General features: G+C 40.0%; 1 protein-coding gene across 4 annotated transcripts in view; it reads right to left on the reverse strand.

Moving 5' to 3' along the window:
• The window catches only part of Kcnip4 (potassium voltage-gated channel interacting protein 4), a 1094684-nt gene that overhangs the window by 74917 nt on the left and 992119 nt on the right, over window positions 1–27648 (reverse strand). For all 4 annotated transcript variants that reach the window (XM_021211128.1, XM_021211130.1, XM_021211129.2 and 1 more), the window contains one exon: window positions 16401–16525. In XM_021211128.1, the coding sequence (XP_021066787.1) occupies window positions 16401–16525 (125 nt within the window). The remainder of the gene's footprint in view (window positions 1–16400; window positions 16526–27648) is intronic.

The raw sequence follows: 27648 nt of genomic DNA on the forward strand, positions 1-27648 counted from the left end.
GTTAGACCTATATTAATGAACACATTTAAGTGGAGATTATAAAAAATGGAAAATTATCATTTTTTTTTCTGGAGTGGTTCTTTGCCAGCAACTCACAGTGATAAATACTGCCCTAGATTTGTTTTTAGTTTTAACCACAAAATATGTACTTGCAAAGCATGCTATTTAAGGAATGTATGCTGAATTTGAAAAATAATTTATTAGGCTCCTAACAATACATCCTTTGTGAACCAATTATGTTTTCTAAAAAAGGATGAGAACGATAAATTCTGTTGCAGCTGATCTATACAGTGGTTTACCTGCTTTTCTATGTATGATTTCTGTACTGTGTGTGTTGGGTCCCATGAATGACATCTTGTGTTAACAGTAGCCTTTTTGATGGAAGTCAGGTCACAAAGCAGTCTATCCTTGTTTCAGATCTATGCTATATGTGTTGAGGTCCATGGACAATAGCTTGCATCAAACATCCCCTCGGATGAAACTGATCCATGCAGCAGTCTAACTGACACTCCTTACTTGAGATCTGTGCTGTGTGTATTAGGCTGCATGGATGGCAACTTCTGTTAACAGCCTTCTTGGATCAGGTTGATCCATTCATGTGTTATCTGAGTTTGTAGTGTTAGGTTGATATCCTCAGACTGAAACATTGATGTGGGAAAGATTAGATGAAACTTGGGGAATCTTTAAAAATACTCACCCACCCAAAATCTATAGAAGCAGGTTTTATTGACTTCCTGATAGTCTCCAAAAATCTAGTTTCTCCTTCTATATACATATACTGTTCAGTTAGATTCCAAGCTCTATATGACTAAATTTGAGCCATTGATGCAAATAAAAGTGACGAATGAAATCTTTGCATTATCTTGATATGAAAATGTCATTTCAACTCCTCCAGACAGTGAACTTTAACTCCCTGCTCGTTTGGAATATGGGAGTAGATCTGCTTATATAACATGGCGGTACACTTGTACTCTACGTTGGACAGCAGGACACTGTAGAAGAAGGGACTTGTGTCTCTGAATGAAGTCCTGGTAGAGCAAAATTAATCTGACCCAAAGGAGCTGTGACTTAAAGCAAAACTCAAACATTATCTTACTTACAAGATTGTTTCCAAGGAAAGACTAAGCTTAGCATCTTTAGAAATGTTTCTGGTGACTTTTGCTTTATATGAAGTTTGCCATTTTTTTTAAGAGAATACTTATATCCCCTGTTGTGTTATATTATAGATCAAAAAATATAAAAAAATAGGTAGTCTCTTTTGATTACAAAGTTATTTATGGTATGAATCTCTCTCTTCCTTTGTCTCTGCCTCTGTCTCTCTGTCTTTCTGTGTGTAAGTGTGCTCCTCTGTCTTTTAAATCCAAGGGGAAGAATAATTATGAGAAATGTTATACTAATTTCTCCCAGGAACTTAAAAGGCAGAATGAAAGCCACTGCAACAGAATACTGTCTACATTTGTCTTTAGGTAAAATGATTTGTGTCTTGTAATAGTTTATGAGGTATGAGTAGTCATATAAAACATAAAATTTGAGTGTAAGGCAAAAACTCCTCTAGGAAGAGCTTTTCAAGAGAGACAGGATTCAGGGTAGCAGAACAGTAACATGATTATGAAGATAATAGAGTAATAATAATAGCAGCCACAGTTTGAGTGTCATTATGACAAGCAATTGTGTCCTATGCTACATATTTATTTCTTAGCAAAGAATATTTGAGGTATTGTTCCTACAGTTTTATACAGTAAGATAAAAGAATGAATCCCAGAGAGATGAACTTCACACAAAATAGCCAGAACAAGGGTCTAGTTACCTTAAAATTTTTTACTTCATAGTAGGCTGACTTTCATGCAGAAAAAATTTATCTTAGCAGAACTGATACTACTGTCATCAAAAAGGGCCTGCTTATAAATTTTGACCTTAGTTAGTTTAAAAGTTGAATTTAGAGACTTTCCAGCATTTCTTCTGAGTAGTTCATTCGTCAAAACTGTTTGTGCAAAGGAAAACTTTATGCTGAACACCTGCTTTGCTTCCTGAATTCCAGAAGTTGAGTATGCTAGGTACTGAATAGCTAATGAGCATTCTTGCCAGACAACATCTTATAAGTGTTATCGTGACTCACAGTTGCTAGAACTAAGCATATTTCATGTGACTAAGAAAGGCCATTCAGAAGCTTACATTGGGTTTACTCCTAACATTGCTCTGCATTCTCTCTCCCTTTGTGAAGTTTTTAACCACTTTGATATAATAGAAGCATAATTATAAATAAGACCTTGCTAAGCCCTGTAATTTCTCTTAGCAGGTCATCAAAATTATCAAAACCATGGACAAACTTAGAACTCTTGACATACTTAGCACCAATGCCATTTCCCCCCCCCCCTTTGGAGAAAAGAGAACTTAATTTTCTTCGCGCACACAGAGCGGGAGACTGTATAACTGTATACCTTTCTTCTTTCTTGACATCTGGGGTCTGAATGAAATCAGGTCCTGAATTCCAGCCACCATATTGGAAGCCAAAGGGATACATACTCATGCAGTAATCAGCTGCTCTGTCCTAATCTCTTTTCTCTCAACTGTAAATCAGTCACAGAAGCAACGATGGCACCATAGGCAGGAATAAGACGACTAGAGGACACAAATGTCCTCTGTAAGCTTGCAGAGCAGAACTCTTACTAGGTACCCAATGACCTACAGGAGACTGCAAGATAAAGCATCAATCAATAGTGTTAATCCATTAAAATTCATGGACAGTTGTAATAATGAATCTGCTATAGATTAAATGATAAGTGGGAAGTTTCACCTGAGTAATGCCCCTTTCTTTCAACTCTTGAACTATGCCACATAGGTAAAAGAAATTCTGATAGATAGATAGATAGATAGATAGATAGATAGATAGATAGATAGATGCATACATACATACATACATACATAGATGATAGTTATATAGATGGAATGAATGTGGATGATATATGAAATATCTGTACATATGTATATATCATGTTTGTGTTTGTGTGTATTTGTGTGTGTGTGTGTGTGTGTGTGTGTGTGTGTGTATAGATTGATTACTATATTAGAATCCATACACATACATTTGTGTATTTATGGTTGTGGAGGCCAGAAAACAATGTTTCTTTAAAGAGAAAAATGTGTAGGGGTCACAGAGTGTAGGTTTTCTTGAAGAAAGAAGAGTATAAATTAAGGCCCATGAGGAGGAAGCTCATGGGTTTCAAGCAGTACCTTATGACTGCAGCAATGCTAACTGGGCATAGCACAGGGGGTCTAAGGAAAATCACGGGCAACAGGCTGAGGGGTCATGGTCACTGAAGCATAGGGAATACCTAGCTCAAGGGTTTTACTAGCAATAATTTCTAAACAATTTTTTTGGATGAGCTTGTGCTTCATTCCATGGATACAACTGACACTACAGACAGAAAAATAAGAATATATATGTCTGTATGTCTCTGTGTGTTTCTCTCCTACCCTCTTGCCTCTTTTTATTCTGTTTGGTTTGTTCTATTCTGCTCTGGTTGACTTAATTTATCTTATTATATTTTAATATTATTCTTTTATACATTCATTTGTTTGCTAATGAAAAATAAAAAGGAAGTAGGTTTAGACAGGAGGGACATGGAGAAAGTCCCAGAGGAGTTGTGGATGGAAAAAATATGATCACAATATATTGTATTAAAAACTCAGTTTTCAATAAAAAAAAATTAGAAAAAACAAATAATGAATGTTTATTTAGTTCCTGATTCTAAAGGACGGTATCTTAGTTTAGGTTTCCACTGCTGTGAAGAGACACCATGACCAAGGCAAGTCTTATAAAGGACAACATTTAATTGGGTCGGGCTTACCAGTTCCCAGGTTCAGTTCATTATTATCAAGGCAGGACCATGGCAGCTTATAGGCATGCATGGCGTAGGAGGAGCTGAGAGTTTTGCATCTAGATCTGACTGCAGCAAGTAGAAAACTGACTTTTTCACCATGCGTGGAGCTTCAAAGCTCACCTTAACAGTGACACACTTCTTCCAACAAGGCCAAATCTCCTAACATTACCACTCCCTATGGGTAGGCTAAGTATATTAAAACTACTATTGATGAAAATATGTAGCTAATATAGCCATACTGGGCAAGTTCCTTCCTGTTGAAGTAGATACTGTATGTTCCCAAGGCTGTGAAGCACATCTACATGGAAAGACAGAACATCTTAGCTTATACTTCTATTCTTGTAAGGCCACTTTCCTTTGATTATGACTGCAGCCTGAGATATTCATTTAACCTTAATTATTTCCATCGCCATGCCTCCCAATGCCATAATTGATTTAATATTTGGCTCTGTTAATAATGAATAAAGGAATGGTATTTTCACAAATATTTAGGGGGGGGACATTCAAATGATAGTACGGTTGTAGAGTATTGGGTCTCTCTTCTAATGGCAATTGAAAATTAATTGGTTTTAAGTAGGAATGAACAGGTTCCTATTTGTTGTGTAGAATACCTCCTTCGGGTTTACTAGGGAGAACTGTCCAGAGAGACAAGACGAGGACCAGAAATATCACAGCAGCATGGCAACTAAGCATATTGGAGGCAGGGTAGTAGAAACAAAGTAAGGGACAACGAGAGGATGGAAGCCTTGATTACTGACCATGCTTGTGGTTAATTACATTTGGGAGGTTCTGAAAAGTAAGTCTAGGAGTTTAGAAAGAGGCCTTGTTTGCAGAGTTATTATATATTGTAGACTCTATAATACAACATACACAATGTAGGGGACCATTTACTGATGCCAAACAGGGATTCAAGGAAAAGAATTGTAAAATGTAATAAAAGTAAAAACAAATGGACAAACAAAAAATAATTAAAACCAGGTACCCCGCGAGGGAACCTAGTCCACACAGATGAAGCATACTCCAAGCCAACTTTTAGTTCCATGTTTAGAGGTGGATGGGGGATCCTGGGAAGTCATATGGGGAAGGATTGCCCCTACATTTCCAAGGAATTTCCTCTTTGGAACAATGGTGGAGCAGAGCAGCAGCATGGCCATCCTGCCTTCCCCAAGGAAATTTTCAAGTAGGCAAGAGAAGTTGAGGCAGTGGAGTGTCAACTTACTAGACTACCTGGCAGGCCAGACTTAACATGTCCAAGAGCAAGATATTCTAGTTGTTTAAACAGCAAATGAAATGTTTATGATTAATTGCTGATGGTTAAGAAAGGATAGGCAATTTATACAAGACATGTATTATTAGTGTGTTTGGGTTAAAAGAATTCAAGAATTTTCACACACACACACACACACACACACACACGGGGGGGGGGTGGAGATAGAGAGTTTGTATTCATGAAAGAATATGTAAGGTTGAAGATGTAGCTGGCTAATTGAATACTGGTCAGCATGTGCAACACCCTGAGTTTGATTCTTAATGCTGCTGCTGCTGCTGCTGCTGCTGGTGGTGGTGCGTGCGTGCGTGCGTGCGTGCGTGCGTGCACGTGTGTGTGTGTGTGTGTGTGTGTGTGTGTATACAAAAATAAGGAAACAAATTATCTAGTTAGAAGTGGCTTTAACTATCAAGGTGTGATGACAAATTTATATCGCTTAGTCAGGTACTTTTATTTATATTCCTCCATATATTCCCACATATTTAATATGACATTTTATTAGTTTAGAATAAGACAAAAGTAAAACAGAGGGGATATAAGTACTGTAGACTATCTTGAACATTAAAAGTTCCTGCCCAAATGAAAAGACTTCAAGGTGAGACCGACCACACAGCTTTCATTGTGAATTTAGAACAATATGAAGAAATAACGGAAGTGCTACAGGGTCTGTGGTTCACACTCAAAACAGAAGACACTCTGCCACCTGAATTCCCATTCAGTGTCTCACACACCTGAACATTAGCATCCTGAGCCAAGATACATCAGTGTTCTGAAGGAAAATTTGAAAAACCTTCTGTAATGTAATGCACCAAACACAGAAGCCTAGCCACACAGGAGAGGCTAACCAGGCCTGCAGAAAGATTTGAGTTATGACATCACCTGTCTTAGAGCTTTACTGCAGTGAACAGATACCATGACCAAGGCAAGTCTTATAAAGGACATTTAATTGGGCTGGCTTACAGGTTTAGAGGTTAAGTCCATCATTATCAAGGTGGGATCAGGGCAGCATCTAGGCAGGCATGATGCAGGCAGAGAGGAGAGTTCTGCGTCTTCATCTGAAGGCTGCTAATGGAAGACTGATGTCCAGGCAGCTAGGGTGAGGGACTTAAGTCCACTCCTACAGTGACACTCCTCCTACTCCAACAAGGCCACTCCTCCTAATAGTGCTACTCCCTGGGCCTAGAATATACAAACCATCACACCACCTGTTCTATACTGATGCTTGGAAATCAGAAAGGAGTCATGAACTCTGGTAAAACCTATAGATTGACCAGGATATATGAATGTTCATCCCAGTGTCTGATGTGTGTGTGTGTGTGTGTGTGTGTGTGTGTGTGTAGATTTTTTTATGACACAAATGTGTTAGTAATGCATGTACCCTATGAATTAACTATTCTTTCAGTTTCATATATTCAAAGGTTGTAGACTCTATAATATAATATGCACAATATAGTAGACCATATACTGTCTCTCCAGAATATTGGTGAAATAAAATCTCCCAGAATTTCTCCTTGGAAGTCTGACAGAAATTCAGCCATGGCGTCAGAAATAACATTTTAAGTGTGCTCTTCTTATACTTGACTACTAAACTGCCTGAGCCACGCTGGGTTTAACTTTTGTCTGAGTTTCTCAAGAGATGAATGAAACCAGTTATACCCACATCCTCCAGTGATTGGAAGAGGACATTGCAATCATTAATGTGCTGTTAGGAAGACAGACGCCACCGGGGGAAATGACTTTCTGAAGGTTGCACAATCAGCCTGTGGAGGCTTTTCTCAAGAATAACAGAAGAGTTATGACAAAAGACTAGTTGCCTTCGTCAATCAGCAGCCTGCCTCTATCCCCACTGCTGTGTCTTCCTGTTCAGGCTTCTTTGCCCTGCCCCTTCCCTCTGTCATGCCACAATTGGGACTCTGTGCTTTTCATGCAAATGCACTTCGTTAAAAACATAGAGCCCTATAATTTCTCCTTCATCTATTTTAAAAGTCTTAGTGCAGGAGTCAGGAAGATCTTAAAGTAGAGATGGGGTCCATAATGAACTCTTGAGTCACATTAGACCCTTTGGCCACAATATCAAGTAAAACTCCTGTAGTGATCACAAAACCAACCAAACAAAGGTGCCTGTCATTGATGACCTCTGTGAGGAGGTATATGAATTACAGGCAAAGTGGGGAGCCCCAGGGCTACATGTGATGCAATTCCAGACCAAATTCAGGACTTTGCACAGTAGGTGCTATTGCTCCTGACCACTCACAGATCCCACTGAGATGGCATGCAGTGTGACCTATGAGGCCACAGAAGCACATCTTTTTGAGTTTCCTCATGCTGAGTACAGAAGTACACAAATGTGAGGGCATGATACACTATTCATCATGACTGTGCTACGTTATATACAACTGCTATTTCAGGGTCAAACGTCTGTCCTTTGCTAGACCTAAAGGAGTGATCTGACATGGTAGAAATGAGCCTATAAAAGGGGCACTTGGCAAGGGAGTATAGAAGCTGATAGAAGATGAGTGGCCTCATATGGTAAACAGCAAGAGACTTAGCTCTTGACCTACAACCATGAGAGATTAAATTTAGCCAGCAACCACGGAGCTTGGAAATATTCCCAAGATACAGAAAGAAATCCAAACTAAACCATGCAGTCCTGTAGCCCTGATTCTTATCAGAGAACAATGCCAAGCCATGGCTGGACTCCTGGGGCTCAAAACCAGCAGGATGAATGATGCTTTTCTAAACCACAAAGTAAGTTGCAATTGTTATGCATCGATTAGAATCAGCTGTGCATCAAATAGAACGCATCTTTAGTTAAAAAGCAGACATTAATGCAATAATTTTAAGTAAAAATATATTTTAAAATATTAAAGTGAGGCCTTAATATATTTGAATGTACTGGATACTTTGACCTATTGGATTTCAAAAGCATTTGAAGAAAAGGAAGTAGGCAGAGGTCCAAGAGAAGCGGGAACTGACCAAAACAGAGAGGCCGATCTGTATGTTCAGATCTCTTCCGATGCTTTTAAAAACAGGAAACTCAGCTGTGAAAAATGACATCATGACATTTTTCAGGCAAATTGATGGATTCAGAAAACATCATCCTGGGTGCGGTAACTCAGACCCCAAAACAGACAAACATGGTATGTATTCACTTATAAGTAGATATTAGCTGTTAAGTCAATGATAATTATGCTGCAATCCACAGACAGGCTAAACACCAAGGAGAGGTCCATAGAAGATACAGAGATCTCCCTGGGAAGAAGAAATAGAATAAATTCTATGGATGGACTGAGGATGGATGAAGTTGGGAACAGGAGGGATCAGGCAAAGGAAGGGAGAAAGAGATGAAGAGAGAATACTGGGTAAAATGACAGTAATTGGAGAGTATTTGGGGTGATGATGTGGAAACTTTTAGGATTCTAGAGTGTGACTCTAGTGAGAATTCCTAGTCATGGAAGGTTCAGTGGCTGAATTAGCCACCCTCTGTAATAAGGCAAGGCTTCTAGGGTTGGGACTGGGACACCAACCCAGCCACAAAATTTAGGCATACCATCTGTCCTGCCTGCAAAATGGAGGCGCAGGACTTGTGGGCGTGGTCAACCCATGACTGGTCTAATGTGAGGCCCACACCACGAGAGAGAACCCATGGCTAACACTACCTGGATGACCAGTAACTGGAGGGTGGAAAACATAGTGACCTATGACAGAAAAAAAAATCTATAAGATGATTCCTAAGAATATCCTTTTATACTCATAGATCCGCACCTAGCCCAACTGTCGTCAGAGAGGCTTCTCCTGTCAGCTAATAGGAGCAGACACAAAGACCCGCAGCCAAACATTAGGCAGAGAAAGAGAGAGAGCCCAAATTAAAGATCTTCATTTGCTCCCTCCCCTTGGAGCTTGGGGAACGCCAAGGAAGCTGGGGAGGAAGGACTGCAAGACCCAGAGGGGTCAAGGACACCAGGGCAATACAGCCCACAGAATCAACTAAGCAGGGCTCCACGGAGACTGAAAGCAAGGACCGCAGAGCCTGTGGCGCTGTGCTAGGTCCAGCGTGATATTTTTGAGGGACCCAAACAGGGAACGTGGGAAGGGGTTCTCTGACTCTTTCATCTGCTCTTGAGATGCTTTGCCCCCTACTTGGTTGTCTCACTGGGCCTTGATATGAAAGTGGCTATTTCTGTGAGGCCAATTCTTTCCTGAAGAGAAACAGACGTGTGGATCTGGTAGAGAAGGGAGGCAGGGTGGAAGTAATGGGAAGGATGATGTAGTGAGGAGAAATTGTTGTTGGGGTGTATTAGAACCAAAGCAAAACAAAAAGATCAAAATACTCCCGCCCCCCCCAAAAAAAAACAGGAAAAGTGGCCTGTAAGATAATAATTAATGAAAGAAAATACCAAGGAGACAGGACCACATTGAAACTTAAACCTATGAAATCTTAAAATTAAGATGGCTCTCTGGATACTGTTATGATTTTTAATGTAGAAATTTGGACATTTGAAACAAACAAAAATTTCTGAGCATAGCCTAACCCCAGAATGAACAGTACCCAAATCACTGAAATCTGGTAGTTTCTTCAACCCATGTAGACATTAAACACACACATTTGTGTCATAAGAATTCTAGACACACACACACACACACACACACACACACACTGAAAACCTGGTGGGATTCCAGTGTAACCACAGAAATCATCGATATTTGATATTTTAGGACTCATCCAATTGGTCAAAATGTTTTTATATGATAAAACGAACTTTTTAGATTGTAATAAGAATTCATTCCACAGTTCTCAGTTTTGCCTGTTTTTTTATAATTACAACGAGTTCCATAAATCCTGATCTTCCAGCCCTGCTTCCTCCAAAGCAATTACATCAAAATTGCCAGGCAGAGTCCCCAACAATTTGTACATTTTAAAGTTCCCCAGATGATTACAATACGCAGTGAAATTTGAGACTGCCGATCTGTAGATAATATTTTGTTTCTATTACATCCATCCTCACGAATACTTATGAAGTTGAATTCCCAAGAGACTCATGGGAATTAGGGAGACCAGGCCTAACACCCCACTTTGATGGATGGAACAGCTGACTTGTGTGGAGATGTACTACCTATTTCATTTTTCTCTTTAATTCTGTGCTGACGTCTAAAATAAATTTATATGCTGTAATCGTTGTCTCGGTTTATAAAGACAAACGCATTCAGTTCATGGAGGCTGAAGAAACTGCTCAAACATCTCAACTATAGCCCTGACTTTGAATGACCTTGAGCATATGATGTCTAGAATATAGCAATGAATGACACTCAAAGTAAGGACACCAAAGCAGCAGTAACCACACCTGTGAAATTCTAAGAAATGAAAATATATGCTCCCTGTGTCCCCAGAACTACTAAGTCATAATCTTTCAGGGTGGGGCTTGGCAGGTGGTTCCATGATACAGTAATGTTAGTCAAAAGCTCTTTCAAGTCCTTTCCATCTCCATCAGATGCTCAGCTTTAAAGAACCGCCATGTGGCAAGAGAAACATGAATATGTGACGACTCCGTCTGTCAGAGAGAAAAGACAAGACGCCTATTCTCTACCTTCCCTTTCTCCATTTCTCCATTTATATTCACAGCGTATATCGACAGTGATATCGAACGCTCAGGTACACTGTGTGTGGAAAAATATGTGCTCATGGGAACATTTGTGTGCACGGTAAACTTCATTTGCAGGGGTGACTACCAAGTTGAGCCCCTTTCACACAAGTGTGACTATTTTGAATGTGGGCGGAGGGTTTAGCCTTTCAATCAAAATGTGGAGAGTTTTAAAGGTTTCATTAAAAACGTGTCTTCCCACTGTGTCCGGGGAAATTGATTTTTGAGCTTGAGGGCTTAAGATAATTAATATTCAGGAAGCAAGGGTAGTTGGTTTGCATTCTCTGATGGAAATTGGTTCTGATTGCTGCCATCCAATAACTTGTGAGTCTTTCTGACCTTCTCCCATGTCTGCCTTGCTATGATTTAGGGCACATCTGTTACAGTTGTACATTTCACTAGAGTTACACAAAATCAAAAGGTTACTGTTGTTTGATTTTCTATTACTTCATGTTGAGCAAACCAATGGTTCTTTCTTTAAAAGCGGTATGTGAGATGTGTGTTGGGTATATTCAGATCTAATGAAAGGTAATCTCACTTTACCCCAGATGTGAAAGACAAGAGAAAGAAGAGAGTAGAGAAAACTGTAGAATAAGAAAGGCTGAGGAAGAAAAGAGAAAAGAACTAAAGGGAGGGAAGGGATAAGATAAAGTGGAAGGGAGAGAAAGAAAAGAAGAAACAGAAACAGGGACAAGGATATAATGCAGGGAAATGTACAGACTCAGCATGGCAGTGGGGAAAAGAGAGCACAGAAGAGAGAAAATAAAGAAATAAAAGAAAGGCAGGCAATTTAGTGTGAAGTGCCACTTGTGTGAGACACGCTGAGGAGTTGCTGGCTGCAAAGGTTAATGATGGTAGTAATCTTGATTCCAACTTATAACAAATGGGATGAAAGGCATCCAGACCTCAGATGGAGAGACCTGCAGAGGTAGCAAGAGACTAAAACCATAGCAGCAGCCAAGGCACTAAGGGATGCTAGTATAGACTGGGGAGTCGTGTGTATGTAACCATCTTAGATATAATGTACCACCTGCTGTTTTTAAAATGTTTGTCATGACATCTCTGAGAAAAGTAGTTGAGATGTTTCTCTAATTTTGAAATGAATATATCTAAAGTTTTATTCCGTAAATAACCTGTTCTGGGATGACTTTTGTCTAGGCCTGGACATTTTTTTTTTTTTTTTTACATCCTTCCCAACTGTAGGTTGCAATCAGTGTTTTCTACTGTCACTGAAGTCACTTCTTTCTGAGGTATGTATAGAGGAAGGGACAGTTAAGAACTCTCTTACCTGCTTATCCAAAACCTCATAACTGGTGGTATTTTGCTTTGGATATAAAGCTTTGTTCTGAGGCTCATGTGTCGAGTGCTTCCACTACGATTCAGAGGTGATTGGACCATGCATGTGCTGTATTAATAGTCCATTGATGAACTCATCTTGAATGGACTGTTAGGAGAGAGTGGAGGCTGGTGGAAGTAGACCACTGATAAAGAAGAGACTGCTTTTAGGGGTGTGGCTTGTGGGTGTGGCTTGTGCTTGGCCCTGCCTAGTTTTCACTGCTTCTTGCTTGACAGGAAGTGAGCAGCTTGGCTGTATTGTGTTCCTGTAATCCGATGTTCTAATTCACTACAAGCTATGGTGAAGATTCCAGAGATCACAGGGCGAAATGCCAGATACTGTGTGCCCAATAAAACCGCCCTTTTGGAAGCAAAGCTGATAGAAGGCTTTCATGGAGGCCCCGTTGTATTAAGAAAGAACATAGTTCCTCCTCTAAACCTGGAACATGCTTAGCCAAGCTAAGCACTAGCCTGGGGCCAGGCCCTTGGAAGATTTTCCCCGAAGTCCTGATTTACAGAGAGAAATCAGAGCTCCTTCTACAAAACAAGGAATGTGCTTGACAGAGCCAGTAATAGCCTGGGGACAAAGCCTTGGGGGAAGCTGCAGCTTTGGATCCTGGAAACCCTTTTACTTACCCCGAGGGGCAGTCCCAAGGCTGATGTGTGCTTAGCCTATGAGGCCATTGAGATATTCTATGTTCTCCCTGTGGAGCTCTGATTAACTTCCAAATGTCTTTGTTCTGTTGTATGATAGTTGCCTGCTGAATCAGCCCCCTACTGCACTACACACACACTATATAAGCTGTACTTCCTTTTTTTTTTTTTTAAAAAAAAAGTATTTATTATTATAAATAAGTATACTGTAGCTGTCTTCAGACAGCACCAGAAGAAGGCATCAGATCTCATTACTGGTGGTTATGAGACACCATTTGGTCGTTGGGATTTGAACTCAGGACCTTCGGAAGAGCAGTCAGTGCTCTTACCCTCTGATCCATCTCACTAGCCCCTAAGCTATACTTTTTAATAAGCTTGCTTGGCATAAGACATAACCTATGTAAGACATTCTGCACTCATCTGTTCTCTCCTTTTTATCTCTGATGCCCTGGACACTCTTCCCTAAAATCTTGTTACTGAAGAACTACCCTACCTGCTGGTTCAGTCCACTTATGACACATCACATAAATGATACAATAGCACACACACACACACACACACACACACACAAACATGCACATAAACACACACGCACACACACACACACGTGCATGCAAGAGAGAGAGAGAGAGAGAGAGAGAGAGAGAGAGAGAGAGAGAGAGAGAGAATTATATTAAGTAAAAGTTTCTATTCAGCAGCAAGGCAAACCACCAGCGCAGGAAAGAAGTAAACTACAAAAAATTCCGTCAAGAAAACTTCAGATCTTCTCAACTAGCAATGGTCCAATGAATGAAATAGGCAGCTCATAGAATAATCACAAACAAAGAACAAATGTATGAAATGTTTTCTACTTCCTTAGCCACACGTGAAGTAAAGATTAGAACTTTGATAGTCTAGATCATCTCATTCACAATGTCTGTCATCAAGAAAACAGCTAAGAACAAATGCAGGTAAGATCGTGAGGGGAAAAAAAACCCTCTTGCTCATTGTTGATTCAAACATCAACCTGTTCAGTGCCTTTGAAAATCATGATAGATTGAGGTTTCTGGAAAAAGAAATCACTAAGAGAGCTACCATATGGCCTAAGCAGAAACATTCCTGGATATATATCTAACGAACTCCAAGTCAACGCAGAGCTACTTGGATACCTATGTTAACTGTTATGCTATTCATAATACTCAGGGAATGGAAGCTGCTGCCCAACAACATAGAAATGAATAAAGAGAGAATGGGTGTATACACAATAGAATTTTGTAGACCAAAAATGTGAAATAACATTTACAGAAAAAAAAAGGATAGAATTGGAAATTATTGTCTTAAGGAAAGTATATGAAGCCCAGACAGATACTATTTTTCTTGTATGCAGATGCTAGATTTTAATATATGTTATTAAACATGTATTAAAATGTTTAATATGTTATTAAACATATATAGGGACAGGGAAAGAGAGAGGGAGAGGGAGAGAGAAAGAGAGAGGGAGATGGAGGGAGGGAGAGAGAGAGAGAGAGAGAGAGAGAGAGAGAGAGAGAGAGAGAGAGAGAGAAGGGGACTTTAATCATTGTTGAAAGGGGATTTAAAAAGCAAACAGTACAAAAAGTACAGGAGTCATGAAAGGAGAGGGGATCTGGTTCGGGCAGGAAGGAGTCTAGCGTGAGAGAGGCAGAGGGATGAAAGAAAGGAACAGAGAAGGACCAAGAATAAAGTATGTATGGAAACTTTTTAAGGAAGCTTCCTACTTTATATCCCAACTTGGAAACCTAAAAGTAAAATAATAGAAAGAAACATACAAGAATACTTATAGCTGCCTCCTTTGGTTTAGAGTGTATAAGACTACACTATTGGTCTGATGTACAATTGGAGGTGCAAACAATAATTTAAAGGAAGCTATGTTTAAATGGACTTACAACAGTAAGCTTGGACACTCAGCTCATGCCATAAACTCTTTAAACAGAGACTATACTTTATTTGGCTTTTGAGACACTGATCTTTAGCATGATCCTTTTAGGGACCCATGCTATCACTTCCCTTGATGGTGATACATCTGGAAAGGAGGTCATATGCACATCAGTGTAACAGACAACCATGCTCTGTGACAATCTGTAGGTCCCCGAGGTTTGGATTGACTGACAGTATTGTCTTCTTCAAGTAATAAAACACAGTAATTTTCCTAGTACCAGAAATGGACATAATTAACAGGCTCTAATCTATGAGACAAGCACTGGTTATTTTTTTTCCCCTTTAACACTGAGTGTGCTATTCATCAATGTGAGTACAGGCCACTACTGCAGACAAAGAAATAATCAAAGAAAAATTGATAGTCATTCATTTGATGAATCCCTATTTGAGTTCAAAACACTGGAGAAGACTGAAGAGGTCTAATTTTTCCAAAGTACTAGTCTCTGAGTAGAGACATATATTCAGACTGTCCCAAACAGGATTTAAAAATAGCAAATGCTCTTCTATTTGTATAAGCTGTTTACCATTGTTTATCAAATTCCACCCGTAATTCCATATCTTTTCTTTCCAAAAGAGTGGAAGATACAAGAAATGCTTTATTGAAAGACAGGGCCACAGACTCATCACACACACACACACACACACACACACACACACACACACACACACACACACAGGTTTGTGGCTGGAAAGATAGGTGAGTCCATAAATTGCTCGTCTTAACACCTTGAAAACCCGAGTTTGATTCCTAGAGTCTATGTGCAAAATGGTAGTGCCTTGAACCATGTCTGTAATCCTAGCCTGGTGGGAAGGAAGTGACTCCAGAAGAGCATCTAAGCTTGCTCAACTTGCCTAGCCTACTTGGTAAGCTCTAGACAAGTTAGATCATGTCTCAGAGAACAAGGTGGGTGGCACCTAAGTTAAGAAATAGAAGCTTGACCCCTGGTGTAGATGTGGCACACAGATGCACAAATGCACACTCACACACCCACACCCCTGCCCCCCCCCAAACACAAAGAGAGGGGGAGGAGAGACATGACTTAAAGGAAAACCAGGTCCATTTCTCACACTTATTTCCCCAAGTTCATTCTGGCCCTGCAGTTATTCTTTGATTTGATGTGCTTTCCTGATGTTTCCTTTGACCAGGGAGAGGCCGTGGACCTTGTTTGGACTCTAGGTGGTTCTTTGACACTGCTTTGCGGCTTCTTTTCTAGCCAGTTTCTCTCCTAGACTCTGAAACTAGACTGCTTGGTGCTGAACTCTGCCTCTGCCATTTACTGGCCTCCTTGGTGTGTTTGGATGTCTGTGGCACCAAATAACATTTTATAATCATACACTAGTTTATAGTTTTAAAAAAAATGAAGCGCTTATTGGAATGCTTATACCCAAGGAAGAAAATAAATCTCAATAAAAGAATTTAATTAAGAAAACCCTTTCAGGACCCATCCTTGTCTGACAGTCAGTTATACTCTCCCATCACTGGCTTGCCAAAGCCAGTCAAAGTCCCAGTGGGTACTGACTGTATTTATATCTAAGAGGGATGAGAAAAGGATGTACAGGCTTTGGACTCTCACAGGACAGTGTGCCCCTGTCCCCTCCCCTAGGCACTTTTAGTCTTCCTCTGTAAACTGGGCAAAGGTGAGGTTAAAAAAAAAAAATTGTCCTTACGTTCTTAAATCCTCTGTAAAGAATCTGAAGCTCTTTCTTGGTGAATTTGCTCTGGGCCTCCAGCAGCTCCAGGGCTTCAGGCCGATGCCTGACAGTGGCCATCTCCAGCTCATCTTCCACGCTGTCTGCAGAGAGAAACCAGAGAGAGACGTGAGCACAGGTGTTGCTCCCCGAGACCCAGTGCAGAAAAACAGGGCAAAACACTTCCGAGGTTTCAGTGACTTGTCCCTCCAGGAAGGATCCTCACACGGACAGAAGCTGTCTCCAGTCCTCGGATTTCACAATATTAAACTTAGACATCGCTGCATGATTTTCCTTAAATAGCCATTGATCAATGTCATTTTTATAACTCTAGCATTCATGCAGAAGAGTTTGAAATGTATAAAAATCATCAACTGAACTTTCTGTGTGTATATTAAGCAGTAGTTTTAAATATAGAATTGTATAAAAATCCCCACCATTCCATATATCATGCACAGACCACTTGGGACTCTGCTGTTCTTCCTGAGGATTCCATTCAAATGAGGTGGATTTTTTTTATTTGTTTGTTCATTTATTTGTTTGTTTTTACAGGCTCTACAAATAAAATGTTCAGACCAGGGACTGAGGAAGACAAAGCAACAGAAGTCAGCTGGATTACCCAAATGCCAGCCTTCTGCAGCTTGCCAGGACTGGGGCCTTAAAGTACTTGTAACTAGATAGTCTGTTACGTGTCATACGAATCCAGTTTACATGAGTGCTATTATACTAGTATACCTTACTCTGTGACTAGATATACAGTGTAATTTATCAAAGATGCTTTGTGTAAAAAAAAAGTTTTGTACCAATATGACTGGGAATTGATATAAACGTTAATGCAATTTTGGAATACAATAATGTAATATATCTTCTTTTTTAATATATCAGTTTTCAGAACTTGCAAAGCCTGCTTAGCTTTGTATAATACAATATAGCTCAAAGATTTGTCAAGGGGAAATGCTCTGTCCTCAAGCTACATCTAATACTGTGTGTATATTTAGCCTATGCCTATATAAATGCAAGTCTGAAGGAATTGTGCCTCAAAGGATAGCACTCCTTAGTCCAGTATCTTTATAGTAAAGAATGAGGTGGATCCATTAGTGAATACTCTTTGTTAAAGCTCATCCACTCCTCACAAGCATTCAGTGTGAAAGCCTATACATTGGCTATAGATGGCAGATATAAGAGAGTAGTAGGGCTAAAGAGAACAGGAACTACACAGTTCTTTATATCCCATGCCTGTGGGTCCTGCAACTCAATCCCCACAGGTCAATTAGAAATGTATATATATGCAGCTGTTGCTATGGAGATGTACCATCAGTTGCACTCTATCTCCAACTGTCTACTGAGGGCACTAGGGGTAGGGCTCTTAATGGTGAGTAGAGGGTTAGGAGAAAATCAATCCAACCATCTCCTAACTCTTGCTCCAAGACATTGCAGGAAGCCAATAATGGTAAAGGAACTAAAGTGTGCTTGTCAAAATAAATCACACACACACACACACACACACACACACACACACACGCACACGCACACGCACACGCGCACGCGCGCGCGCACACACACACACACACACACACACACACACAAGATCAGGCACGCTCAGGATGTTATGGCTTGCTGACAGGAGCCTATTATGGATGTTTCCTGAGAGGTTCTGCCAGCACCTGACTAATACAGATGCAGATACTCGCAGCCAACCATCGGACTGAGCCCAATGGAAGAGCTAGGGGAAGAACTGAAGGAGCTGAAGGGGATTGAAACCCCATAGGAAGAACAATATCAACTAACAGGGTCACCCAGAGCGCCCAGAGTCTAAACTACCAACCAAAGAGTATACTTGGAGAGATCCATGGCTCCAGATACATATATAGCAGAGGATGGCTCTATCTGATATCAATGGGATATGTGGTCCTGTAGAGGCTTGGTGCCCCAGTGTAGGGGGATGCCAGAATGGTGAGGGGGCAGTGGGTTAGTGTATGGAGGAGCATCCTCATAGAAACAAAGGGCAGTAGAGAGAGGGAGGAATGGGATGGGGGATTTGTGGAGGGGCTACCAGGAAGGGGGATATAATTTGAAATGTAACTGAATAAAATGATTAATAAAAATAAAAAATAAAGAAAATATAAGATGAAACAATAAAATAAAATCATTATTTCCAGGTAACTTACTTTTTGTGACTACCATGAACAAGATTATTTGCCTGATGTATTATTCAATCTGTTTGTCATTGGTTTATAGGAAGATAGCTGATTTTTATATCTTAGTTTTTTATTCTGCCACTTGCTGGAATTAGTTATTATCCACAAAAGGGATTTTTACTGGAGTCTTTTATATTAAAGAACATATCATCTGCAAATAATGATACCTTGATTTCTCCTCTTCCTATTTGTATCATTTATTTTTATTTTCATCTCTGTCTTAATGCTCTAGTTAAAATTCAAACACTATGTTGAATATGAGTGGAGAAAGTAGACACCTTTGCCTTGCTTCCGATGTTAGTGGGAGTACCATCTTTTTATTTATTTGTCAAATTTCAACTTGTAGGCATAGTGAAATACATTTTGAATGAGTCTCTGGTAGCACATGAAATAAGACCACAAATCAACAATGGCATCCCATGTAACTAAAAACCTGTATGCCAAAGGAAACTGAGAAGTGAATCAAGAGACAGCCCACAGGATGTGAGAAAAAAGACTGCTAACCATTAATCTGACAGCGGATAAGTGTCAGGACTGTACAAATAAACAAATAAACAAACAAACAAATAAATAAATAAATAACACCACCTAAACATTAAGAACATATATTGCTCTAAAATATAGGCAATGGTGTGGAACAGAAAAGGCTTAGAAGAACCCAAATAACTAGAAAACAATTAAAATAGGGCCTAACATCCTTAGACATCAGTGAAATGAGAAATGAACCTGCTGTAAGACTATTTCAGCCCAACATGAATGATCGTCTCAGCAATACAAGAGACAGCAAATTCTGGTTCGGATATGGCAAAACGGGGACTCTTTTTTTCTTTTAGTGATTTCTTTATGGTACACCATGTGCATTTCTAGTGCCTCTGGTGTCTGCAGAGTGTCCCCTCAAACAAGAGTTATGGACAGCTATAAGATACCATGTAGGTCCTGGGAATGAAAACTGGGCCCTGTACAAGAGCAACAATTGTACTATGTGAACCATCTTTCTAGGCCTTGAAGGGGAACACCTGTACTCTGTTGGTGAGGATGCTAACTAGTGCATACATTTTGGAAATTAATCTGGATATTCTTTTTAAAAAAAATAGAAAATCTATCATATAAGGAGATGGAGAGATAACTTCTCAGTTATAAAGCACTTGTTGCTCTTGCAACAAGTTATTTGCCCAGCACCCACTTACAGATTCACAATCATCTGTAACTATAGTTCTTGGGGATCAGATGTCCTCTTATGACTTCTGTAGGCACAAGACATGCATTTGGTGCATATACATACATGCAGACATGACACTCAAGAACATATAGAATGAGTAACTCTAAAAAATGTTTAATAATGATAATAAAATGAACTACTCTAAGATTCAGGTATATGACCCCCTAGTCATATATCCAACTGAGTTTATATCCTCCTACAGAGAAACTTGCATATCAATGTTCATTTAAACTCTATTTACAAAGTCTAAAACCAGAATCAACCTAGATGTCCATAAACAGACAAATGAACATGAAAATGTGGTACATATACACAATGGAATATTTCTCAGCCCTAATAAAAAATGACAATTTGTAATTGTAACTGAATGGATGGAGCTGGAAAAACATGGATACTGTTAGTCAATTCAGAAAGAAAGACAAATGCCCTCTATTCTCTCTAATATGTAGATTCCAGCTTTAAATAGTTTCTTTTGTGTATTTAATTTTGATTACAAATGGAAACTAGGGAGCTAGAACCAGGCCTTTGATGGGGCCTTGTTAGTTGAGAAAAGAGAGTAGGTTATAAGTACGATAAAAGTAGTGATGTGAGGTGCTGGGGACAGAAGGCTTTAAACAGGGAAGAGTGTGGGGTTATGGGAGAAACCAGGGGATAAAGAACAGACTAGCCCAATGCAAGATGATAGAAAAAGCCACGTGGAAGCCTACTAGTCACTACCAGTAGAAAAATTACAGAAGAGATAATAGAACACATATAAAATGAAAGATGATTATGGAATACTGAGATCTAAAAAAAATAAGAGGGGTGGGAATAAAGAAATGGGGAAAAAAAGAGTTAGGCGTTGGTTAAGCAACGCTCAAGGTCTCTGAAAAAGGCTTATGAAAACCTTAGTAAGGTAATTTCAAAATGAAACTTGAAAAAAAAACCAATTGAACAGATTTATCTCATATTTGTGGACAATGTCCCTCCTGGAAGACATGGGTTAGTAAATGAAACTCCCAGGGCAAGGCATGGGATGCCTCTATGTGAATCATTGACAGGGAGGCTCCAGGGGTCTCCCAAACAACACAGACTACTGCCATGGTTTTTTATTAGCCATCATGATAAACTTGGTAAGCTCCAGGCTACAGGATGAGAAACCAATCTCATATTGATCAAACATGTCCTTTCTGTTGGCGAGCTTTCCCGGTAGCATGGGGGTGTTACTTAGGGAGCCGAGAAGGAAAAGACAAAAATGATCTTACCTAACACTGGACCCTGAATGCTGCAATACCGACCTACCAGGCAAGACATGCACACTGCTTCAATACTCACATGACTGTTAAAGGGAAAGAAGTTTCTTTCTTATTAGATTTGAGACAGGCTCCGTAGGGCAGAGTTTTATGCCTAGTATTGCAATTTTGGTTGAAATACCAAATCTTTGGAGATCATAGACTCTAGGGTACAACTTGTTATTGTTATTTTTATAAATTACTTTGTAATCAACTTGCCTTCAGAACATTTGTGCTTATCCCATAGACTTGGGCTGCTCTCAACTTTGGTTAGAGAAGGTTCCTTTTGCAAAGGACAGTAGGCAATGGAAAAACACAGTACTGGCTAAAGTGTTGAGAATAAGAGGCTGAGTATTTGGATCTATATAAAACACATCTTTATCAGGGCTGGAGAGATGGTTCAGTGGTCACGAGCACTGGCTGCTCTACCAGAGGACCTGGGTTCAATTCCCAGCACCCACATGACATCTCTCAACTGTCTTTAACTCCTCTTCCAGGGGATTCAACACCCTCAAACAGACATACATGTAGTCAAATTACCAGAATGAAACTGTATACATAAAAAAAAAAATCTGTTATCACCCTTATTCCACTACCATGAAGCTCTGTAGACCCTACTGATGAATAGGACAAAATGATTGTAAGAGCCAAAGAAAGCAGAGAAGTGCTATGGAAAGTGTTTTCTATACATTACATGGCTAATGCAGTCCTGAACTCAAAGTAACTGTGTTTGCCTTTACAAGACCAATACAGATAAAGCCAGGCAAAACTGTAGCACAGATGATGTAGAGCATATCCAGGCCCAATCCCTTACTAAGGATCTATTGGCATTGGATATTTGTTTATGGAATGGAGAATCATTACTTCTTGAGGATGTGTGAGGACACAGGTAGGTTTCTCATGCTTCAGTAAATAGAATCACATTTGTGCACATATGGGTAGCTATAGCTGGGCTTTGTAGGTTATAAAAGCAAAGCAATATGAAGTTGTGAAGAAATCCTATTAGTGGTAAGTTTGGGGATGCTTGAGAGAAAAAATGAAGAAGGAGTATCATATTTTATTATATAAATGTATAACAGTTTTCAAAATAAAAAAAAGGATAAAACTCTTGGGAAAGTAAGTAGTATGTCAACATCATGTAACAAGAAGCAATGAAAGTAGCCCAGAAAAGGATGCTAGGCATTTATTGACACACTGACCATAGCCTGGAATTTAAAGAGAAACTCCAGTAGATGGAACAAGGATACAGGAAAAGTTGCTTCACAAGGTAGCTGTGTATTAGTGGCCTGATTTGTGCTGAGTTCTTAGACGGCTGATACAAATGAATGCCATTCTTCAGACATAACACAAAGGCATGATGTCAAGTAGAAAGACTTCATAAAGTCAGCTGTATGCCTCTTTTGCATCATATAAGTAGAATTTCTTCAACCTACAATCCACTTCCTTTTCTACTTCTGTTAAAATGTATAGGTTTTCAAAGATCCAATCCAAGCATTCCTGCATCTTCTTTGAAGCTGATCCAGACTGCCCAACATGAGGTGCATGTATACTATATAACAGTTCTAAACCTGTGGACCACAAGCTCTTTGGGGATTGGATATCAGATATTCTGAATGTCAGATATTTACATCACGATTCATAGCAATAGAAGTAAGAAAACTTACAGTTATGAAACAGCAACAAAATACTTTTATGATTGGGGGTCACCAAAGCATGATTAAAGGGTCACAGCATTAGGAATGTTGAAAACCACTGTGCATGACATAACTATATTTGTATGTTTGATGTCTCCCTTGTGGGCTCCTTAAAAAACATGATTAGCCTCACACATCTGAATATCCTCTGGGTCTAATATTTACACTGGAGTCACAGTGATTTGGTGACTGGATAAATAATGAATGACCTGTTGCTAATGATGCTAGAGTCCCCATTGTTCTGGAGTCCTGTGAACTTAAAATTTTTCCCTAGAGAACTTTTCCAACTGTGATCTACAGGATGTCAGTTGACTTAAAATGTCTTCTTAAAACCACCGTGCTCTTTTCATTGTTCTGAGAAATATGGAATACGCAAAAGTGGAGGAGAGTTTAATCGGCTTTTCCAAACACACTTTTCAATCACAGGCTGGCCTTGTGGAGATTCAGTGACCTTTACAGTAGTGAGGAACAAACCAAGGCATTAACCTCCAACCTATGTATGATGCAGCAAGTCTGACTACACTCCCCACTAGGGACAGTTTCTTCCTCCTGCTGTCACAGACTTGCAGATGCTGCAGCTGAGACAAAAGGCCCAAGGCAGGAGGTCAGTGTGACTGAATTAAGTAGTATAACAGGGTGATTATATCATGTGCTATTCAAAAGGACTGCACTCAGCATGTCTGCCTGTGGGCTCCCTTGTTTTCTCCCACTGACTAGCACTTCTTTGTGATGTTGACCTGCCACAGGGCTGTTTCTATTTCCAGAGACCTGCCAGGTTCCATAAAAGAGTCTTAAAATCACCAGCAATTGCCAGCGTATGCTAGGTTTAAGAGGCAGCAGCACTGGATGCAATCAACTCTGGTTCCTGAGTGATGGCTCTCCTAGGAGGAGCACAGCAGCATCCTGCAGGGGAACCCTTGACTCAGATGCCATCTGGGAACATGCATTCTGGAAGAGTCTAACACAGTACCTAACGCTGATGAAATTCCTGCTGTGCGCCAGGAGATAGATGAGATCTCTTTACAACCAATCCCCCAAATCAAGTATCCCTGACCATCTGTCACACATGTGGAGACTGAGCCTCACAGAGTGAAGAGAGTTCAGGGCCAGATTTCACACTGAAGAAAAGACAGGGGACCTCATTTATAACCAAACCTTGATGTCTCGAGGTGACTCTCTTTCCACAGTCCCTCTTTTTGTTCTGAGAGAAATAACAGTGACAAAACAGTGACAAAAAAAAAAAAAAAAAAAAAAAAAAAAAAAGAAAAAAAAAAATAAAGAAAAACCCTGTAAAAAAAAAAAAAAAAAAAAAAAATAATGGCAACCTCTTGTCATCTTTGTACTGCCAATGTCCGATAAGTTAACAATATTCATTTTCTGGCTCCTGTTCTTCCTTCCATCTATTGCTATCTGACTTCTGATCCTTGCTTGTATGGAATGAACGTGTCACCCAGATGCACAGGCAGAAGGCCCAGTGTCTTGCTATGGCTTAGATGGGGCTGCCTTCAGAGTTTTCATGAGCTGAAACATGCTCCTCCTTAGCCCTGCTGTGAAAAGATGCTGGGACTTTTAAAAGGCAGGGCTCATGGAAGATTCTCCTGGCCCCTCCCTTCTCCTGCTCTGGATCTACTCTTAGGACACACCCTGCTCTTTCATGTGCTTCCTCCATGATGACCTAACCATGATATAATACAGTAAAGGGGTCCTCATCAGAGCTGGCATCCTATTGTTTAAACTTTCTATCTCTGAAACTATTTAAGAAAACCATATGATTTCATCATAAACTCCCCAGCCCAAGTGAGTAAAGGAACATGGACTGATACATCTTCTGCATGACTGCATTTAGAGGCAGGGCCTTGATCATAATCGGGAGTATAAAATGTCATTATAGTGGGGCCTTAATCCAACACCCAATGGGCCTTGCATGTTCATGACAACAGTGACAGACCTCCTAGACCTGCTCACAAAGGAAATTCCTCATCTAGATGCAAGGAAGCGCAGCAATTCACTACTTCTCTGAGTTTAGATCTGTGGCCTCCCAACTCCTGAGAAAGTAAAATTCTGTTGCTGAAATACATTTGGCCTGCAGTACACTCTCCTCCAATGAAATTCAGGTGAGACACAAAACTAATTAAAGTATGTCTTGTTACTGAGGATTCCCAGTGGGTCCTAGGAAGTTTGCTGGCTAATTTCATCATTTGCTTTTCACAACATTCTTCAAGGGTAGAATTATCAACTTCATTTTTTTTTTTTTTTTTTCAGATAAGAAAACTGAGGGGTAAGGATGTGCTGCTGGGCTTCACCTAAGTAGCTCATAGTCAAGTTGCTAGTTAGAAATGAGTCAGACCAGTATCTCCATCTGCCTGGTACCTGTTCATCCAAGTATTTTAAATGAAACACTGGGTTTTTGTTTTTTGTTTTTGTTTTTTGTTTTTGTTCTGGCTGTTGATGTTGTTTGTTTGGTTTTTTTAAATAATGAGGTCATCACTGTTTACAGAACTATCTCTTAAGCCTGGCTCATTTCAATACTAATATAAATTCAGTGAAATACCCACTATGGCCTTCATTTTAGAAGGAGCACCCTGGGACATTTAAAGTTGAAATAACTTATTCAGAGCCACATGGCACATGGGAATCAGTCCTGGCCTTTTTGTCACCAATGGACTGAGTTTAGTCAATTTAAAGTCATCAACTGTTTAGAGAGATAACAACAGTGAACCCCAAAATCTTAGGAGATAAGAAGGTGGAAAGAACCCAGATGTCCCTCAACTGAGGAATGGATACAGAAACTGTGGTACATTTACACAATGGAATACTACTCAGCTATTAAAAACAATGAATTTATGAAATTTCTCAGCAAATGGATGGATCTGGAGGGTATCATCCTGAGTGAGGTAACCCAATCACAAAAGAACTCATATAATATGCACTCACTGATAAGTGAATATTAGCCCTGAAACCTAGAATAGCCAAGATACAATTTGTAAAACACATGAAACTCAAGAAGAAGGAAAACTAAAATGTGGAGACTTCGCCCCTTAGAATTGGGAACAAAACTCCTATGGAAGGCATTATAGAGACAAAGTTTGGAGCTGAGACGAAAGGATGGACCATCTAAAAACTGTCCCACCCAGGGATCCATCCCATAATCAGCCACCAAACCCAGACACTATTGCATATGCCAGCAAGATTCTGCTGAAGGGACCCTGATATAGCGACCTCTTGTGAGGCTATGCCAGTGCCTGGCAAACACAGAAGTGGATGCTCACAGTCAGCTATTGGATGGAACACATGGCCATCATTGGGAAGAAGAGGCCCCTTGGTCTTGCAAACTTCATATGCCCCAGTACAGGGGAACACCAGGGCCAAGAAGGGGGAGTGGGTGGGTAGGTGAGCGGTGGGGGGGGAGGGTATAGGGGACTTTGGGGATAGCATTTAAAATGTAAATGAAGTAAATACCTAATAAAAATCGGGAGAAAAAAAAAGTACCAGGCAAAATGGGCCAAAGTACAATGTGGAAGTTTCCAGCTAGCAACGGATGTCCTGCCAATGAGAAATACAAAGGAGACAGGTACGGATGGGGATAAGACACAGATGGATGTGGACAGAGGTGCTGCTTTGTTTGGGACAAAAAACAGTGGACCCAAAAGGGGCTCTGTGCTCATGTACATGCCAGGCCTTTGCCAACTAGAAAAACTCAGGCATCATGCCAAGGAGCTGACCCAAGTGCTAAATTTGTATCTGAGAAGTCAAATTATATTTTAATTCATGGGTTTTCTAACAGGCTTAATTGTGAACAAAAAACAGATTCCCAAACCCAGGCACACTTGAGCTCTCTGGCCGTCTCTTCTTCTGTCTCTTTTTCTTCTTTACTCCTTAGATTTATGTGTCTGAGGGCCAAAGCTGTCCTGAATTTCAGTCAACAGGTCCCGCAGGCCATGGCACAATTGAGCTAGAAACTGGAATTTAAATCACCGGGGAACAACATGATAACTTTTAAAATAGGCATCTTTCCAACAACTTTTCTTAAAACACTGTAGAAGCCCATTATAGCTGATCATTATGCAAATTTGACCCTACCTGAAGTCTCTGTCCTTCTCGATATAACTGCAGGGGATTGTTTTATACAAAGAAGCATGTGTGCCCTCTGACATTTATAAAAATAGTTTTTATTCATTTTTAATTTTTATGCACATTTGGTGTTTGGCCTGCATGTATGTCTGTGTGACAGAGTTGGATCTACCAGAATTTGAGTTATAGACAACTGTGAGCTGCTGTGTGGGTGCTAGCCATTGAACCCTGCACCTCTGGAAGAGCTCTGGAGATGCTGAACCATCTCCCTAGCCTCAGTATCATGACTTTAAAGACACAAGATTATGCACAATGATTCTAAAGCAACAACCAAATCATCCGTAGGAGAAGTGTGTTGCTGACATGGATTTTGGATGCAGGCTCCACTCACATAGAAGAGGGCTCTTCCCTAGGAAGCCATAGCCTCACTTTTTAAAAAAATTTTACTTTAAATTTATTTATTGTATGGACATAAGTCATAGTGATAATTAAAAGCACATATATCAGAGTACATATGTAGAAGTCAAATGACAATCTCTGAGTCAATTCTCCCAATTATATATGTGGGTTTGGGAAACGCAATTAGGTTGTCTGATGTAAAGACAAACATACTAACAGATCCCTCTGGCTGGCTTCTAGTTCCCTTCTTTACTTAGAAATTACCAAACCATTGGCCTGCCACTCCTACAGCACAAACTTTGGTGCATGGGAAAGATCGATCAGTCAGAGAGAGCCAGAGGCAGAGAGAGAGAGAGAGAGAGAGAGAGAGAGAGA

The sequence above is a fragment of the Mus pahari genome, chromosome 13 (genome assembly GCF_900095145.1).
Source record: "Mus pahari chromosome 13, PAHARI_EIJ_v1.1, whole genome shotgun sequence".
Lineage (NCBI taxonomy): Eukaryota > Metazoa > Chordata > Mammalia > Rodentia > Muridae > Mus > Mus pahari.